This window comes from Amblyraja radiata, chromosome 12 (assembly GCF_010909765.2).
Source record: "Amblyraja radiata isolate CabotCenter1 chromosome 12, sAmbRad1.1.pri, whole genome shotgun sequence".
Lineage (NCBI taxonomy): Eukaryota > Metazoa > Chordata > Chondrichthyes > Rajiformes > Rajidae > Amblyraja > Amblyraja radiata.
In genome coordinates this window covers 7,169,581-7,189,314 of record NC_045967.1, presented here as the reverse complement: position 1 = coordinate 7,189,314, position 19,734 = coordinate 7,169,581, and the positions used below count along the sequence as shown (strand labels likewise).

The following is a 19,734-nucleotide window of genomic DNA, read 5'->3' as shown; positions in this document are numbered from 1 at the left end:
ATGTAGTCGGAGACAGTAAGACTGGTCGGAAAACTTGGAAGGGGACGGAGAGAGAGGGAAAGCAAAGGTTACTTTAAGTTAGTGAATTCAATGTTAGACTTGAAAGGCAATTCATGCCAGTCTTCTGCTATATCCGGTTCTTTTGTCAATCACCTTCATACTACGCTCCCTGGTTCATGACAATGAAATCAGTCTTCCCTCTATCAAATCTCCTTGCAGTCTCTTCGGTTTGAAGGAGAACAAGCCTAAATACTTTAGTCCTTGCACATAACTGAAGAACGTGTAGCACGACTTCTTTGCTCTTGAACGCCATGCCTCTATTTATAAAATGCAGATTCCCATGTGCCTATGTCAGTCCATTTTCAATCTCCCTTGCCACATACAATGCATATCTCCCTCCCACATCTCTGTCTTCTTTAGAATTGTCATACTTCCTCCCAAAATATAACACAGCATATTTCTCAACAGTAATGAGATTGAAACCAAAGTGGAATTGAGAGAACAGATTGACCATGTTCTTAGTGAATAGCAGAACCATGGATCATTTCTGTTCTAAACCAATTCCGTTTAGGCTTCTTACAATGATATGTTCTTATGTTGTCATGAATGCCCACTCATTTGCTGCAAGGACTTGCATGAATACACTGCCACTTGATTTATCTAACTTCAAGTAGCCCTTGCTTTCCCTCTCTCTCCATTCCGCCCCCTTCCTAGTTCTCCAACCAGTCTGATTGACCCCTGATTAAATTTTATCTCTGTATGCTTCGTTCTCACCTTCCCCCTAGCTAACAATGATCTGTTCTACATTTCCTTGATCCCCATCCCCTTTGATGTTTTGTTTTCACACTTTAAAGTTCTTTGTATCTCCCTCTCCCCTGACTATCAGTCAGGGTCTCAACCCGAAACATCACCCATTCCTTCTATCCAGGGATGCTGCCTGTCCCGTTGAGTTACTCCAGCATTTCATATCTAACTTGGGTACTGGACAGTTACATAGGTTGTCATCCATTTTGGTATGCCATTGGATCATGATCTCTTTGAAGGATTAGGAGTTGAGTTAGGGTCAGATCAGGCCATTGTGGTCAGCTTGGATCCTTGGCTGGGAGTCAAATCTGCTCTTAATTGGGTGACTTCAGTCAGAAATGGGATTAGACAATTGGGGATAGAATTGGACTGGATTTTTGATTAAATATGGGTTGTGCAGTTGGTGATTGAGTCAGGGGCAGAAGCCACTAGGGTGTTGGAGGAGAATCGTGGAAAATTGGGGATGGTGCCAGTCAGGGTTGGGTGTGGTAACAAGTGATGAAGGGGAAACAGCATTAGGAGGTGAATGATGACTCAATGTGTGGTGTGGGTAGAAATGGGACACTGGCACTAGCAGCACTTAAGGAGAAAACTGGGGTGGGCTTCACCTGAATCATGCTGTGACCAGTGTCCTGGTCAATCATATCAATGGATGATACATGGAGTTATAGACAGGGCTTTCAACTAAATTAGTGGAGGGTAGGATGTTTAATGAATCAAGAGAAAAAGTGAGAGCACTGGCATAGAATAGTGAGGGGCATGAAGAATAGTGAGGGAGTGTCATGAAGGGGCAGAAAAAGTCAGCAAAAGAATGAATCACACAGTCAAATCCAGAGTTAGCTAAAAACTAAAACAAATACAAAGCTTAACAATACAGTTTGAGCGCACAGCACTTGCAATACGGTGGTTAAGTTATCAGCAGAGATGCAACATATGAGCTCAATATTCCAGGCTAATGGGCATGGAGGGGAGGTAGCCTTGTTAATCAAGCGAGGTATCGGAGCAGTGCTGTGTCGTGATATAGAAGTGGTGGACTTTAGTGTGCAATCCGTCTAGGTTGAGGTTATGAGTAGCAAAATGTGACCGGGTGGTTAGTTGTTGTCCCTCAGTTGCGTTCGAATAACATTAATGGGCTGGAGGAGGGAACAAGCTGTAAGGTTTTTAAGTTTTTTAATGTTACGAAAATACATGGGTGGATAGGGTAAGAGGCCATGATTCCTTAATGGAGACAGACAGACAGACAGACAGACAGACATCAGACAGACATATATACAGACATATATACAGACAGACAGACAGGCAGACAGACAGACATCAGACAGGCATCAGACAGACATATATACAGACATATATACAGACAGACAGACAGACAGACATCAGACAGACAGACAGATATACAGACAGACAGACAGACAGATATACAGACAGACAGACAGACATCAGACAGGCATCAGACAGACATATATACAGACATATATACAGACAGACAGACAGACAGACAACAGACAGACAGACAGACAGACAGACGGACAAAAAGTCTGCCAAATGGAGTTTAATGTGGGGAAGTGTGAGGTGATTCACTTCAGTACAAGGACTGGAAATTATTATCTAAATAGGGAGAGATTAGGAAAAGTTGGCAGTGAGGGAGGAGGTTGTTAAACTGTCTTCTGAAGAAGGGTTTCGGCCCGAAAAGTCGCCTATTTCCTTCGCTCCATAGATGCTGCCTCTCCCGCTGAGTTTCTCCAGCATTTTTGTCTACCAGAGATTACGAAAATGAGTGAGGTTCTAGGGGATCTAAATGTTCCAGTGCAAAAACAGAAGGTGTGAAGCAGCATCTCGACACAAAACATCACCCATCCAGAGATGCTACCTGTCCTGCTGAGTTACTCCAGCATTTTGTGTCTATCTTCCGTGCAAACCAGCTCCTGCAGTTCCTTCCTACAGGTTTTGTTACAGTTGCACATGGTTTGGGTGAAGCCACAGCTGGGATACTGTGGGCACTTTATCTCAGTAGTAATTGAGGCAGACACCTGAGGAAATTCACCTGAGTCACTCCAGGGATGAGAGGATGTTTTATCCAAAGTGGCCGGACAGTTTGGCTCTGAATTCCGTGGAGTTTTGAAAAATGAAGAGGGCCTTATTCATGTAGGTGAGATCATGAGGGGGTTGACATGGTAGACAGTGAGATGTTCCACTCTGGAAGAGTTACGAACAGTGGACACACTACAGCACCAAAATAAGAAGCCATTTATTCCAACTGGGGTGTGTAGAAATGTCATCCCTCAGAGGATATTGAATTTCCGGAATATTCTTCTCCCAACGGTGGTGGAGGTCAGATCATCAGATATATTTAAGATGGAAATAGGTAAAATTGAAAGATCAATGAATTGAGGATGATGGGCGACTGTCCCAGAATAGAATTGGCGCCTATATGTACTAGCCTTGATCATGTTGTCTGGCAAGACAAGCTAGAACTTCCTGGTGACTATTTATACTTTGTGTAAAGAGTGGCTGATCAATAGGGGCTGATCAATAGGGACTGATCAATAGGCGGCCCAGCAGCTGCTGCCTCACACTGCCAAATACCTGGGTACAATCCTCACCTCAGCTGCTGTCCATGGAGTTCTCTCTGTAACCTGGTGGGCTTCCTCCAGGTGCTCCGGTTTCCATCCACATTCCAAAGACGTGCATAATTGACCTCATTGACTCCAGAGTGTTGGCTAAGGATGTGAAAATGGGATAACAGTTTAATTTAGTTGAGAGATACAGGCTGTTTGGCTCACCGAATCCGCACCGACCAGCAATCCCCGAACATTAACACTTTTCAATCTTTATCCCCTGTACCCGACTCCCCAGCATCTACTCCACCACCTACCAAGGCCCCTCCTTTCAACATCTCCACTGACCTCCTTACCCCTCCTCCACACTGCTTCCTCTCCCAGTTTGACCTGGTCACCCCTATTGAAATCTCCAAACTCATCAGCTCTTCCAAACCCACTACCTGCTCCCTCGACCCTCTCCCCACTCCCCTGTTGAAGTCCTGCCTCCCCGTTCTCTGCCCCTACCTCACTAATCTCTTCAACTCCTCATTGTCCCAAGGAATTGTCCCCTCCGCTTTCAAAACTGCTGCCGTTACACCAATCTTAAAGAAACCTGGTCTTGATCCCTCCTCTCTCATTAACTACCGCCCAATCTCAAACCTCCCCTTCCTTTCAAAAACCCTGGAGCGTATCGTTGCGTCGCAACTTCATTCCCACCTCCTTGCGTATAACCTACTTGAACCCCTCCAATCTGGCTTTCGCCCCCTCCATAGCACAGAAACTGCTCTCCTCAAAGTCCTCAACGACCTCCTCACCTCTGCTGACACTGGTTCCCTCAACATCCTCACCCTCCTCGACCTGAGCGCAGCCTTCGATACAGTGAACCATAACACCCTGCTCACCAGACTCAAAGACCTCGGCATTGAAGGCTCTGCACTCAGCTGGCTCCGTTCCTACCTTTCCAACAGATCCCACTTCATCTCTCTCCACAACCACACCACTGCTACAGCCGCAGTCACTCAAGGTGTTCCCCAAGGCTCCGTACTCGGCCCCCTCCTCTTCATCATCTACATCCTCCCCCTTGGTCAGATACTCCGCCACTTCAATCTGGACTTCCACTGTTACGCTGATGACACCCAGATTTACCTTGGCACCAAATCCCCCCACAACTCCCCCCTCTCCCATATCAACTCCTGTTTGTCAGCTATAAAAACCTGGATGCAACATAATTTCCTCAAACTCAACAGCGATAAGACAGAATTCCTCCTCATAGGCTCCAAAGCCACACTCAGCAAAATCAATAACCCCACTCTCACCATCGACGGCACCACTGTCTCCCCATCTCCCCAGGCCCGCAACCTTGGCGTGATCTTTGATTCCACCCTCTCCCTTGAGCCTCACATCCGCCATGTCATTAAAACCTCCTTCTTTCATCTCCGCAACATCGCCAAACTCAGACCCTCTCTCACACCGCGCGCTGCTGAAAGACTCATCCATGCCTTCATCTCCACCCGACTGGACTATTGCAACTCACTTCTCCTTGGCATCAGCTCCACCTACATCAACCGACTCCAACTGGTCCAGAACGCAGCCGCCCGACTCATCACCCACACCAAATCCTGGCATCACATCACTCCAGTCCTCAAACAACTTCACTGGCTTCCCATCTCCCACCGGATCAACTACAAAATCCTGATCCTCACCTACAAAGCCCTCCACCATCTGGCCCCCCCATATCTCACTGACCTCCTCTCCCACTACCAACCCTCACGGTCCCTCAGATCCACATCAGCCGGTCTCCTCTCCATCCACAAGTCCAACCTCCGCAGTTTTGGGGACAGAGCCTTCTCCAGGGCAGCTCCCAGGCTCTGGAACTCCCTACCCCAACTGATCCGCAATTCCGTGTCCCTCACCATCTTCCAGTCCCGCCTCAAGACCCATCTCTTCACCTCTGCCTATCCTTAGCCCCACGTCCCCGCCCCTTTTCATCTGTGCATTAATTGCCTCATACTGTGTTTTGTATTGAATTCTGTCTTTACTTTGTGTACTAGTCATGTCTCTACTATTTATTTCATTCCCCTTACATGTTTTTCCTCTACATGCTCAATTTTTGTAAGGTGTCCTTGAGACTCTTGAAAGGCGCCCATAAATAAAATTTATTATTATTATTATTATCCTACACACACTAGGGACAATTTACATTTACGGCAAGCTAATTAACCTACAAGCCTATAGGTGTTTGCAGTGTGGGAGCAAAACAAAGATCGAGATGAAAACCCATGCGGGTCACAGGGAGAATGTACAAACTCCGTACAGACAAGCACCCGTAAGCAGGATCGAACCAGGGTCTCTGGGGCTGTAAATGTTGTAAGGCAGCAACTCTACCACTGCGCCACCGTGCCACAAGAACTAGCGTGAACGGGTGACTGATGTTCAGCGTGCACTCGGTGCTATGTGCTTGCTTTAAATCATTTAGGAAGCGTAGTTTTTACAGTTTTTAATTTCCCAGTCATAATTGATAAAATATTGCTTGTTACAGGTATAGCAAAGAACCACCACAGGAATGCAAGAGCTACATTCACCAACATGGCTACAACGTAGGATGCTATTTCTCAACCAGTGAGATACGACAATTCAAAAGCTTTTACGTTTTCAGAAATGGCTCAGGAACTATTTCAGGAGAACCCCAAATGTTTCAGCTCCAGAACCAAGGTAAGAGTGTTTGTAGATAACACACCAGCTGGCATTGGTAAAGTCAAAATCACTAAAGAGTGTTTTGTTGAGTTGAGTTTATTATTGCCAGGGATTACAGAGATACATTAGAATGCTTCTTGTCCATGCAACCCAGTCAAATCATACTAGACGTGAGTACAATGGATCTTCTGGAACAGCAAGCAGAGAGTTGCTTGTTCCAATGCCATCTTGCAGCTTCCAAGTCTCTGAAAAGTACAATTTCTGTAATTCTCACCTTCAGACCTGGTATCCTGGCTGCACTGGATTGATGAAGTAAGGGTTGGCTCAATTCCATTACCGCTCCATACATCTGTTGCAGTCTGCACTCCATGCACCTGCTCATTCTGCAGCTGTAGGGCCTTTCACAGCCGCCTCTGGCAACACCACGCACTGCATCCACTGCAGTCGTGCCATCTATCTCCTCTGCTCTGTGCGCCAAGGCTGCCTTGCCATTCTTCCCAAGCTAATCACAAACCATCCCATACAGTGCTACGGCATGGAAACAGGCCCTTCGGCCCAACCTCCCCACACTGGCAACATGTCCCAGCTACACTAGCCTGCATTCTCAGGGTGAGGGAGTTGAGTTCATGGTGAGTTTCACATCTGTAGACTTCCCCCTTCACCACCACCATCTTAGAATGTTATGCTGAGGAAAATTAATCTACCCATCTATATTAACATCGATTGACTGAAGAAGAACTCAACCAAGTTCCGCCTCAGGACCATGGTAAGAAAACTTGTAAATAAGATACAACCTGGAGCCAATGATGTCAATATAAATTAGCGGATAGGTTTCCAGAAATAATTAAGTCTAGTAATATTATTCTTATTGGGGGTGAGGATCAGTGAAGATATTTACGGATTGAGTTAATGTGCAGTGTAATTTGATAAACCTTCAACTGGGTAGCTGAACTCTGTTGTCCTGTACACTCTCACCCTAATGTATGTTATCACATCCAGTTTAGTTCATTGTCACGTGTACCAAGGTACAGTGAAAAGTTTTTGCTGTGTGCTAACCAGTCAGCAGAAAGACAATACATGATTACAAACGAGCCATTCACAGTGTATAGATACATGTTAAGGGAATAACGTTTAGTGCAAGGTAAAGCCAGCAAAGTCTGATCAAGGATGGTTCGAGGGTCACCAGTGAGGTGGATAGTAGTTCAGCATTGGTCTCTGGTTGTGGAAGGATGATTCTGTTGTCTGATAATCGCTTTCTGTCAAGTGAGGGACTGTGTTGAACGTTAACATAATGCAGCTTTGAAGCTTCATTGGTGAGGTCCAGTGGTAATACTGGAGGTTAGATGTGCTGGCATTCCATCTCCAGGTCCTTGTGGACAACTGTATTTGGCTGGATTGCCACTCAGCCCAACGACTGTTATTTTACCAACTTTTTACAATTTGTAATAATGACACTAGCAATTACTGCATTAGGACCAAACACTGAACTGGCCACGGAATTCAAACCGTTTAAGAAAGAACTACAGATGCTGGAAAAATCAAAGGTAGACAAAAAAGCTGGAGAAACTCAGCGGGTGAGGTAGCATCTATGGAGTGAAGGAAAAGGTGACGCTTCGGATCGAGACCTTTCTTCAGACTCAGAGTCTGAAGAAGGGATTCAACACGAAACGTCACCTATTCCTTCATTCCATAGATGCTGCCTCACCAGCTGAGTTTCTCCAGCTTTTTTGTCTAACATGGAATTTTAACCATAATTTTATAAAACAAAGACAGTTTATCTGGGCACTTAAACAGCAGTGTAGGAAGGAACTGAAGATAGACGCATAAAGCGGGAGTAACTCAACGGGTCAGACAGCATCTGGGGTGGGAGATTACAACCTTCACGTTGTCCGCCCTGTTTCGACAAATGCAATCAAACCGGCGTGCACAATTAAATAAGATCAAACAGAACAAGTTGTCCTACAACTTTAGGCTGTGCACGCCATACGCATGAAGAAGAAGACAGCATCTCTGGAGAGAAGGAATAGGTGACGTTTCGAGCCATCTGAACCGCTGAGTTATTTCAGATTTTTGCATCTATATTCCCTGTTTTGGAGGGTGTAGCTTATTGTTTCACATCATCAGACTCCTTAGCAGATGCTAAATTATCCAGTTTGAGTTTTTAATCTCTTTCACCGCTTTTATCTATTATTCTGTTGATTTTGGCAGGGTAACCAGTAATCGTAGAGCTCCAAGGCTTTACAGTTGCAGTAACTGGGATGGGAAATTTCTATACATTAGTCGTCAAGAGCTTAAAATAAAAAGGGAATGATCATTTTGTTGAGAGCTTACTGTTGGCTGCCAAATAATGGGAATTACAAGAACAAAAATGCCAGGAGATTGCAGGCAGCTGCAAGACTAATAGGGCTGTGTTAGGAGAGGATTGTGATTTTTAACTGGGACATGTTGGCTGGTGTGGGCAAGTTGGGCCGATAGGTTTGTTTCCACATTGTATCACTCCATGATATAGACTGGGACTGCCATACAGACAACGCCTTAGATGGGGTGGAATTTGTCAAATGTGTTCAGGAAAGTTTCCTGAGGCAATATGTCGTGAGCCTTACAATGGAAAAGGCAAAGCTTGATCTACTCTGAGGAAACTGGGAAGGACAAGTGACTGTAGTGTCAGTGGGTGAGCCGATAAGGGTGAGTGACCACAGGCCTATTAGCTTTATAATAGTGGGTAGGCACAAAATGCTGGAGTAACAAGGGGACAGGCAGCATCTCTGGAGAGAAGGAATGGGTGAAGTTTTGGGTCAAGACCTTTCTTCGGACTGATGTCAGGGGAGTTGTCAGAATAGAGATAGAATATAGTCGGAGACAGTAAGACTGGTATGAGAACTGGGAAGGGGGAGGGGATGGAGTGAGAGGGATAGCAAGGGCTATTTGAAGTTAGAGAAGTCAATGTTCATACCGCTGGGATGTAACTACCCAAGCTAAATATGAGGTGCTGTTCCTCCAATTTGCTTTGGGCCTCACTGTCAATGGAGGAGGCCCAGGACAGAAAGGTCAGATTGGGAGTGGGAGGGGGAGTTAAAGTGCTATGCAACCGGGAGATCAGTTAGGTTTAGGCGGACTAAGCGGAGGCGTTCAACGAAACGATCGACGAGCCTGCGCTTGGTCTCGCCGATGTACAGAAGTTGACACCTGGAACAGCGGATACAGTAGATGAGGTTGGAGGAGGTGCAAGTGAACCTCTGCCTCACCTGAAAAGACTTTTGGGGTCCTTGAATTCAGTCGAGGGGGAGGTAAAGGGGCAGGTGTTGCATCTCCTGCGGTTGCAGGTGAAAGTACATGGGGAGGGGGGTGGTTTGGGTGGGAAGGGACGAGTTGACCAGGGAGTTGCGGAGGGAACGGTCTCTGCGGAAAGCAGAAAGGGGTGGAGATGTGAAAGTGTTTAAAGAGAGGTTCCCCTCTTCCATTATAGATGAGGCTCTCACTAGGGTCTCCTCGATAACCCGCTGCTCCGCTCTTGCTCCCCCTCCCCCCATTCACAACAAGGACAGAGTCCCCCTTGTCCTCACCTTCCACTCCATCAGCCACCGCATGCAGCAAATAATCCTCCGACACTTTAGCCGGATCTCACTACTGGCCACAACTTCCCCAAACTTCACCCATTCCTTCTCTCCAGAGATGCTGCCCGTCTCGCTGAGTTACTCCAGCATTTTGTGTCTATGTTCGATTTAAACCAGCATCTGCAGCTCTTTCCTACACAGCTTTTAAAATAGTTATGGATAAGGACAAGGTGGGCCCACACATTAAAATTCTGAATTGGGGCAAGGCCAATGTTGATGGTATTAGGCAAGAACTTGGTCAAGTTGATTGGAGTAGGTTGTTTGCAGACAAAGAACGTTGCGGAAATGTTATCCTGTGGGACTTGGTACAAGGTGGACTCCCAGGATTGTTGATTCTGATAAGATAGGGGGCAGCAAAAGCTGTGTCTCTGGACAATTCTAGAGTAGCGGTGAACAGTGAGGTTTCAGCTGCACAGCAATTTAACCCCTGTGGCTCTCATCCTGGGTAGCTATATTCAAAGGGCATCAATCACCCTATACTGATAAAGGGGCTGTCCCACGGCGGCGACCTAATCTGTGAGTTTAGAAGAGTTTGCCCTCGACTCAAACTCGCAGCATGGTCGAATGTCGGCGTAGCTTCACTTCCTGACGAGCTCAATGCGTTTTACGCATGCTTTGATAGGGAGAACACTGACGTGCCTTCTCGAGGCCCCATTCGCTGTGATGGTATTTCAGTCTCAGTCACAGAGGCCGACGTCAGAAAATCCTTCAGAGGGGTGAACCCTCGAAAAGTGCCTGGACCTGACGGTATACCCGGTCGTGTTCTAAAAACCTGTGCGGACCAACTGGCTGGAGTTATTACGCACATTTTCAACCTCTCACTTCTGAGGTCTGAGGTCCCCACCTGCTTTAAAAGGGCATCAATTATATCGGTGCCCAAGAAGAGCAAGGTGATGTGCCTCAATGACTATCGACCAGTGGCACTAACGTCTGTGGTGATGAAGTGCTTTGAGAGGTTGATCATGGAGCAAATCAACTCCTACCTCGACAAAAACCTGGACCCACTGCAGTTCGCTTACCGCCACAACAGATCAACGGCGGATGCGATCCCGCTGGCTCTCCACTCCGTTCTGGACCACTTGGACAACAAAAGCTCAAATGTCAGGCTGTTATTCATTGATTACAGCTCGGCATTTAATACAATCATCCCCTCCAAGCTGGTTACCAAACTCGCAGAACTGGGTCTCTGCACATCCCGCTGCGATTGGATCATCGACTTCCTCATTCACAGACCACAGGCTGTTCGTATTGTTGGAAATGTGTCAGCCTCAATAACAATCAGCACGGGAGCACCTCAAGGCTGCATGCTCAGCCCCCTGCTATACTCACTCTATACTCATGACTGCGTAGCGTCATAGTGCGAATTACATCATCAATTTTGCTGATGACACCACTGTTGTGGGACGTATCACTGATGGGGACGAGTCAGAGTATAGAAGAGAGATCGATCGACTGACCAAATGGTGCCAGCACAATAACCTGGCCCTCAACACCAGCAAAACCAAGGAACTGATTGTGGACTTTGGAAGGAGTGGGATGGGGACCTACACTCCCGTTTATGTCAACGGGTCGATGGTGGAAAGGGTCAAGAGCTTCAAATTCTTGCGCGTGCACATCTCTGAAGATCTCTCCTGGTCCGAGAACACTGATGCAATTATAAAGAAAGCTCATCAGCGCCACTACTTCCTGAGATGATTACGGAGAGTAGGTTTGTCAAGGAGGACTCTCTCTAACTTCTACAGGTGCACAGTAGAGAGCATGCTGACCGGTTGCATCGTGGCTTGGTTCGGCTTGGTCCCCCCCCCCCCCCCCCCAGTGTCATTGCCTCTAGTCATGTTCAGTCTTCAGTCCTTCAGTTACTGTTCCATAGTTTCTTTGTTTTATTGGTTATGATGTGTTCAGCTTTTAGTTCAGGTCTGCAGTTATTTTAATGCTTTGCTCTGATGCCGTGAACTGTTTGGCTTGAATAAAGTTTTAAAACACTACGACTAGACTAGCAAATCATTGCAAATTCAGTGATCCCACACTGCATTTGGAGTAGTGCGTTCAGTTTTGGTCACCCTGCCATGGGGAGGATGTTGTTAAACTGAAACAAGTGTAGAGAATATTCATGAGGATGTTACCAGGACTAGAGGCCTGGAGTGTGGGCTCGGACATTATTCCTTGGAGCGTAAAGCTGAAAGCAGATGTGAGAGGTAACTTTTTTACACAGAGAGCGGTGGGTGCCTGGAACGGTTCTGCCAGAGGCAAATGGGATATTGGCATTTAGGAGGCTTTTTGATAGGCGCAAGGATATGCAGGGAATGGAAGGGTGTGGATCACGTGCAGGAAGAGGAGGTTAGTTTTATTTGGCATCATATTCAGCATGGACATTGTGGGCCGAAGGGCCTGTTCCTGTACTGTTCTCTCTGCATTCCTTAACCATGCAAGTTGTCAACAACTTGAACGTTTCTAGATCATGGTTATTGATGGCAGGTTTTATTTCAAACTTATTGAATTGAATCATGTGATGCAACATGTATACAGATCAATAGGCCAGGTGTCAAGACAGTCATTTAATAGTTTCACGCATTTGCTTACGTATCCTACTGATTGCATTGAATTTGACCTGATGCTAGCTCTTGAAGCTTGGACAATGCTCTCGCTTCAGTTCTGCTGCGCTATAATTTTCTTTTGCAAAGAATCACACTGTGTGTGACGTGCAACTGTGTAACGGAACAAAACTCTATTCCTACTTTTCAGTCAAACCCTTTGCTCCTGAGAACCTGGTGGTGAATGTCACGAAAAAGAACGGGCTCATCCTGAGTTGGGTTTCCACAATGCCAAACCTCAATTGCATGGAGTTTGAAGTCAGGTACCGGAATGACAAGGACAAGGAATGGCAGGTACAGAGTGGCAGTGACTTTAAGACTAACGGTGACTTCAGGGGCAGCATGGTGGCACAGAGGGAGAGTTGCTTCCTCACGGCGCCAGAGAGCCGGGTTTGATCCTGGCTATGGGTGCTGTGTATACGGAGTTTGTACATTCTCCCCGTGACTGCGTGGGTTCTCTCTGGGTGCTCTGGTTTCCTCCCACATCTCCAAAGCCATACAGGTGGGTAGGTTAATTGGCTTTGGTAAATTGTCCCTAGAGTGTAGGATAGTGCTAGTGTGCGGGGATCGCTGGTCGGCGCGGATTCGATGGGCCGAAGGGCCTGTTTCTGCACTGTATCTCCAAACTAAACTAAACTAAGCATTTCCATGTAATCGTTAACAGTTATTTTATAACTTTGTGGATAATTAAACATTCTCTGTTGTTATTTTCAACATGCAGGGAAATGTTCCCACCCACATTGTTGAGGCCAAATCATGGGAGATTTATCTTCACATCTTGACCCCGGCTATTTGGTTGTTAACTTCTTTCAATAACTTGCTTTTAAATAAATATATGTTATTGAGCAAAACTTGGCTAATTTTAATGGAAATCAAAAAAATAGATGCTCTAAATTAATTCCTTAACTGAATTAGATCCTCAAAAATAATGCACTCCAAAGAGGTACAGGTTTGTAGGTTAATTGGCTTGGTATAATTGTACATTGTCCCTAGTGTGTGTAGGATAGTGTTAGTGTGCGGGGATCTTTAGTCAGTGTGGACTCAGTGGGCCGAAGGGCCTGTTTCCATGCTGTATCCCTAAACTAAACTAAACTAAACTAATGAAAATCAAAAAGAGCTGCAGATGCTCTACATCCAAAGCAAAATAATAAAAATAAAAATATTAAATAGTACTGGAAATTCTCAGCAGGTTAGACTGCACCTTAGGGAAGACATGCCCCTTCTTCTGAACTGGGATGGAGAGAATGGAACCTTGTTAATCTGTTAATCTGGAGTTTGTTGATCTGTGGGGATAGATAGGTCAGGGAAAGAAGACGTCCCTGATAAGGTAAGACTGGTGTGAAGATGAGGTTAAGTTTCAAACAACATACATTGTTATCTAGTCATTCTTTGACATACCACTATATTTGGTGCTCTTGATGTGACCTCCTCTACATTGTTGAAATGAAGCATTGACTACGCGACTGTGTTGTGGAGCACCCATGCTCTGTTCGTAATAGTCACCTGGAACTTTTCATCACGCCATTTTAACCCTCCTTATTCCCGCACCAACCAGTGTGTTCTTGGCTATCACCATTGCTACACAGGGCCCAATGCAATTTGAAAGAACATTTCATACTCCGCTTGGGTAGCAAACAACCCAATGGTGTGAATATTGAATTTTCCAATTTCAGGTAACTCGTATCACCAGTGTGTTCCTGCCATGCACACTAACCCTCCCACCTTCCTTGTTTTCTTTCTCTCTTTGATCACCTTTCCCATTCCTTCCCCCCTCATGTTCCATCAGCCCATCATCCCCTCCCCATCTGCTTCCATCTGTCACCGACCAGCCTCCATCCCATGTCCTAGCCACCTCAACCTCCTCCACTGCTAATTCCAATTCCCTCTATGATGCAACACGATAGGATAGAATTTTATTCATCCCAGGACGGAAATTGATTTGCCCAGTCATAAAACACAAAATACATAAAACATTAAATTAAAGTGACGAGTAGAAAAGGTTGGGGATTTGCAAAGATTGGGGATGGGGGGAGGGGGGGGGGGTGTTCAGTCTCAGTCTACCCCACGACAGAAGGGGGAGGAGTTGTACAGTTTGATAGCCACAGGGAAGAAGGATCTCCTGTGGCGTTCTGTCCTGCATCTTGGTGGAACCAGTCTGTTGCTGAAGGTGCTCCTCAGGTTGACCGGTGTGTCATGGAGGGGGGTGAGCTGTATTGTCCAGGATGCTCCACAGTTTGAGGAGCATCCTCCCCTCCAAGACCATCTCCCATGAATCCAACTCCGCCCCCAGGACGTAGCCAGCCTTCTTGATGAGTTTGTTGATCCTATTGGCTTCAGACCTGATTCAGGATCTTGGCGTGAAACATCAACTTTTGCCTCTACAGATGCTGTTTGACCCATTGAGCTCTTCTGGCATTGTATTTATTTTTGTTCTTGTTCCATCTAAACTCTCTTTTGTATTAGTGCTATAATGTCATCGAGTTTTGTATGTAGATTTCAAACTTCATATTTGCCACATTCTACTTTTTCATTACTTCGCCACATAGAAAGCTACTGTCATGCAACAAACAGACTTCAATTTAGTAAGTGTGGATCCAGAGAAGCTCTACACCTTTCAAGTGAAAAGCAAGATTAACAAATACTGCGGCACGACAAAATTGTGGAGTGAGTGGAGTCTCCTGGTTACTGGGGGAGAAACGACACCCAAACAGGTAAATTAAACACGCATGTAAAGCCATTGACAAAATCTTAAGAAAATGAATTCTAAAAATCCTTTATTCTGAAGCCATTCTGGTAACATAGATGCTACAGCTACTGGGAACCAATAGTAGAAAATCTGACCAAGGGTCTCGGACCAAAATGTCACCTATTCCTTCTATCAAGAGATGATGTCTGTCCCACTGATTTACTCCAGCATTTTGTGTCTATCTTGGTGGGGAGACATAGGTGAGAGTCTAGGTGGGGCACAGGAATGCAGTAGGAGAAGGGGGTGGAGTTGAAGAGAAAGAGGAGGGAGGGGGAGGAGTTGTAGTTGACTAAACTAGCAATAGTAAGTGATATTTGCGAGGGGAATGATATAGAGGAAGCCTGTAAGACATAATTAAACAGGTAAATAAATGGACCTAGCCCAGATAAAAGAAGCCTCCAAAAATGATTCTACGTGCTTTGTTTAACCAGAGTGGACAAACTCTCCAAAGCTTAGCATCTCCAAACGTCAGGACATTTATTACAATGATTCCTTAAAGACTGATTCTAATTTCAGTGGGCGGCATGGTGGCGTGGCGCTAGAGCAACTGCTTACAGCGCCAGAGACCCGGGTTCCATCCTGAATAATGATCAACAAGTCGGGGAAATTTGTTATTTAGGGATAGGGTTAAAGAATTGAAGACAACCGGAAATGTATAGAAGAAACATTAAGAATATCCAAAATAAAGTAGAGAATTTATTATTTTGTCTTACAGAAGATTCAAAAGACGTAACCCACACGTATATCACTGTGATTTCCCTCGCTGGAGTAGTCATACTTATGATTTGTTTAATAAGGAGTGAAAGGTAAGATTAATAATATTAGTGTTGATGTAAAACGCTGTGCCATATCGTTCTGCTACTGGTGAACCACCTGGGGTGCACTATTAAGGGCCTGTCACACGAGCATGCGACTGCATGCGGCAAGCACGACCAAACCGGAAGCGGGGGCCGCGCGGAGGTCGAGTGATCCCCGTACAGGGCCTGTCCCACCAGCATGCGACTGCATGCGGCGAGAGCGACCAAACCGGAAGCGGGGGCCGCGCGGAGGTCGTGTGATCCCGTACGAGTTGACGTGAAGTTCGAGCGAAGTCTGTGGGAAGTTTGCGCTAGGCGTACGCCGTCAAGATGCTGCGTACGGCGTCGAGATGCCGCGCACGCCCGTCGATGCGGTGCGTACGGCCTCAATGCGGCTGTGGGCCGGCAAGCCGTTGCCGCGCGGAATTTTTGGACAGCGTCAGTTTTTCAGAGCCCCGCGCGATGTCGGGACCAGCTCCGCACAACTCCATACGGCTCTGGCGATCGAAGTGGGACCGGCCCCGAGAGGCTGTACGGCTCAAGCGACCACATTAGGCATGCTCGTGGGACAGGCCCTTTACACAATAGGCCACTGTCTACATACAACAGTGTGTGCCAATTTATCCGACCAGGGATCCAGTTTAATTCAACAGCTGAACTTACAAAACTCGGTGGTCAGTATAGTTTAGTTTAGAGATACAGCGCAGAAATAGGCCCTTCGGCCTACCGAGTCCACGTTGATCAGCAATCCTCGCCCACTCGTCTTATGGTCATCACTCCCGAAGAGTCCACCAGGGACTAACATTATCCCACACACACTAGGGACGATTTACATTTATGCCAAGCCAATTAACTTACAAACCTGTACGTCTTTGGAGTGTGTGAGGGAATCGAAGATTTCGGGGAAAACCAGGCAGTCACGGGGAGAACGTACAAACTCTGCGCAGACAGCACCCTTAGTCGGGATCGAACCCGGGGCTCTGGCGCTGTAAGGTGGTAACTCCACCACTGCATCACTGTGCCGCTGGTTAGGTGTGGCTTCTGTGGTTCTTTCCATTTGGATCAGATCTATATCGTTATGTGACATGGTCGAGTGGAAGTCTAGAGGTGGAATGGTCTGGAGCCAGGTCAGGGGCAGACGTCATGAGCTCCCACTGCCCTTGGGGTGGAAGATCAGGATGAAAGCCTGTCGAAACATGTACTATTCCCAAAGGTAAAATGTATTGAGAAGTCTCCTGTGGGAATGAGTGAGCCTGTTCTTGATTTATCTCCTTTGACTTTTGCTCTCACTATTTTCTCTTTACTCTTTCTTGCTCATTTTATCATTTATTTCACTCCTTATTCTTCTGCGTCAAATTAAGGATCTGTTCTAGCTACCTTTCCTTCATTGCTGCCGTGTGCAACAAGAAAATGGAAAGCTCAATACAACGGCCTTCAGTGGAAACACCGCAGTTTGCCATTGTGGAGATCTGGATAATTATTATTTAATTGTGTCACTTCATCCATGGAATATTGGGGCTAATATTTGGCAGAGGTGTTCTATCAGGAGCTCTAGGTACAGTATTGGATACAGAAAATTGTAGATGTTTTACACATCCCATCTGCAAATGTAACAGGAAGAATACTGGGGCAGAGTTTCCTCAGAGCCCTATATTCTGCTCCATCATTCCTGCGTGCACTATTTTGCTGAAAATAAATACTTTAGTTATTTTTACCTTTTATATTCTAAGAATATCGAAGAGCAGTTTCTAATCAATAAAGTACTTCAACTTGTCGTCACATTTGTAATGTAGAACATTGCATTCCATTGGTTGGACAGGGTACTTGAAGCTCTTATTTAATACTGAACATTCATGATTAGGGTTAATTACATCTGTGCCAATTTACAGAGAGAACAATAGATAACTGCAGTGTACAAATAATTTTCTTGGAATAAAGAGTTGCATTTCCACTGAGCCATTCTTTTTACTCCAAAATGTTCTATTGGGAGGTCATGTTGCAGTTGGGAGTTGGGAGTTGGGAGGTCATGTTGCAGTTGGGAGTTGGGAGTTGGGAGGTCATGTTGCAGTTGTATAAGATGTTGGTGAGGCCACATTTAAATTATTGTGTTCAGTTCTGGGCACCATGTTATAGGAAAGATGTTGTCAAGCTGAAAAGGATACAGAGAATTATGAGAATGTTGCCAGGACTAGAGGGTCTGAGCTACAGGGAGAGGTTGAGTAGGCTGGGACTCTATTCCTTGGAGAGCAGAAGGATGAGGGGCGATCTTATAGAGCTGTATAAAATCATGAGAGGAATAGATTGGGTGGAAGCACAGCGTCTCTTGCCCAGAGTAGGTAAATCGAGGACCAGAGGACATAGGTTTAAGGTGAAGTGAAAAGATTTGATAGGAATCTGAGGGATAACTTGTTCACACAAAGGGTGGTGGGTGTATGAAACAAGCTGCCAGAAGAGGTAGTTAAAGCAGGGACAATCCCAATGTTTAAGAAACAGTTAGACAGGATCATGGATAGGACAGGTTTGGAGGGATATGGACAAAATGCAGGCAGGTGGGACTAGTGTAGCTAGGACATGTTGGCCGGTGTGGGCAAGTTGGGCCGAAAGGCCTGTTTCCATGCTGTATCACTCTATGACTCTATGCCTCAATGACTTGAGAGTGCTTAGAACTCAGAGATCTTTCACCAGCAGTGATGCATCCAGTATCCATTATGGTGGCATTGAGTATTTATTAATTGAGTATTAACGTGGTTCCCACATTAACCTCATCAGGCACATCAGAACATCATAAAACCAAAATGAAAACATTTTGATTCCATGGGTCTGCCTAAGAACATTAACGTCATTCTTTTAACACACGTCGGGGCAGGTGGGTCTCCAAGCACAATTCAGGGGAATCTTGTGCAGACCACCAGTGGTTCCATGTCTTCATAATGAGTGCGCTCCCCTCTGATAGAACGACTGTATGGAATTGTCGTCCCTATATAAAGTATCAGGAATAGTTTCTGTCCCTGAGTAACACTGTTTAAGAAGGAACTGCAGATGCTTGTCTACCTGAATAACATTGTAGTAACTGCACAGCAGGAATTCAGAAAAAAAGCTCACAGATGGTACAGGTCAATCCTTATCAACAAGGCTAAAGCATTCTACCTCAAGGTATGAAACAGTGTCACTTTGTTAAGTTATTTTAACTGCTCCACTTCCTCAAAAGATCAAATATGCCACTGTGTGGTCCCTCCTGTAAGCCCAGCTGAGAAATACTGTAAGTATAGGCTTGATAAGAAGATGTAGTTTGATGCCAATTGATACCTTGTACTCGATGTCTGATTGTTCTGATTCGTTCATGTGCTACTCCATTTTATGATCGTGACAAGGTTTAATCATTCACATTTTTCTCGAAGGTTGAAAGTGATTATCATCCCAAAGATTCCGAATCCAGGCCGAAATTTTGACCCTCTTTTTAACAACCACAATGGGAACTTTCAGGTAAGAAGAAGGGGAAAGAAACTGGACTCTACTCACCGAAACAAAATCATTTCTACCTCCTGGCATTTAGAGTGGTGGCTACGGGATGTATATTGGGGCAGCAGGGGAGAAAGAAACGGTAGAGCAATCATCCATATGGTACCTTGATCCAACTCCCTCAGTCTTCAGTCAAGAATTAGGCTCATCCTATCTGCCTAACATAGTAGGAAATAATGAATAGATTTGATGAGCGTTGGGTAGCATTGAGGTAAATTGGGAATTATGTCTGAAAAGTTGGAAGTTATAGAAGCGATGTCAAGCTGAAGAAAGTATTTAAAGTGCTGGAGTAACTCAACATGTCACGTAGCATCCCTGGAGAACATGGACAGGTGACGTTTCAGGTCGGGACACTTCTTCAGTCTGAAGAAGGTTCCCAACTCGAAACGTCACCTATCAATGTTCTCCAGAGATACTGCCTGATCTGCT

At 45.6% G+C, this 19,734-nt stretch overlaps 1 protein-coding gene across 1 annotated transcript in view; it reads left to right on the top strand.

The window, feature by feature from the left end:
* The window catches only part of LOC116978892 (cytokine receptor common subunit gamma-like), a 49,406-nt gene extending 30,128 nt beyond the window's left edge, over positions 1-19,278 (top strand). The window contains exons 3-7 of the mRNA XM_033030155.1: positions 5,884-6,056; positions 12,395-12,537; positions 14,790-14,954; positions 15,705-15,795; positions 19,185-19,278. Coding sequence (XP_032886046.1) covers positions 5,884-6,056; positions 12,395-12,537; positions 14,790-14,954; positions 15,705-15,722 — 499 coding nt within the window. The 3' untranslated portion in view covers positions 15,723-15,795; positions 19,185-19,278. The remainder of the gene's footprint in view (positions 1-5,883; positions 6,057-12,394; positions 12,538-14,789; positions 14,955-15,704; positions 15,796-19,184) is intronic.
* The last annotated feature ends 456 nt before the right edge of the window (positions 19,279-19,734 follow it).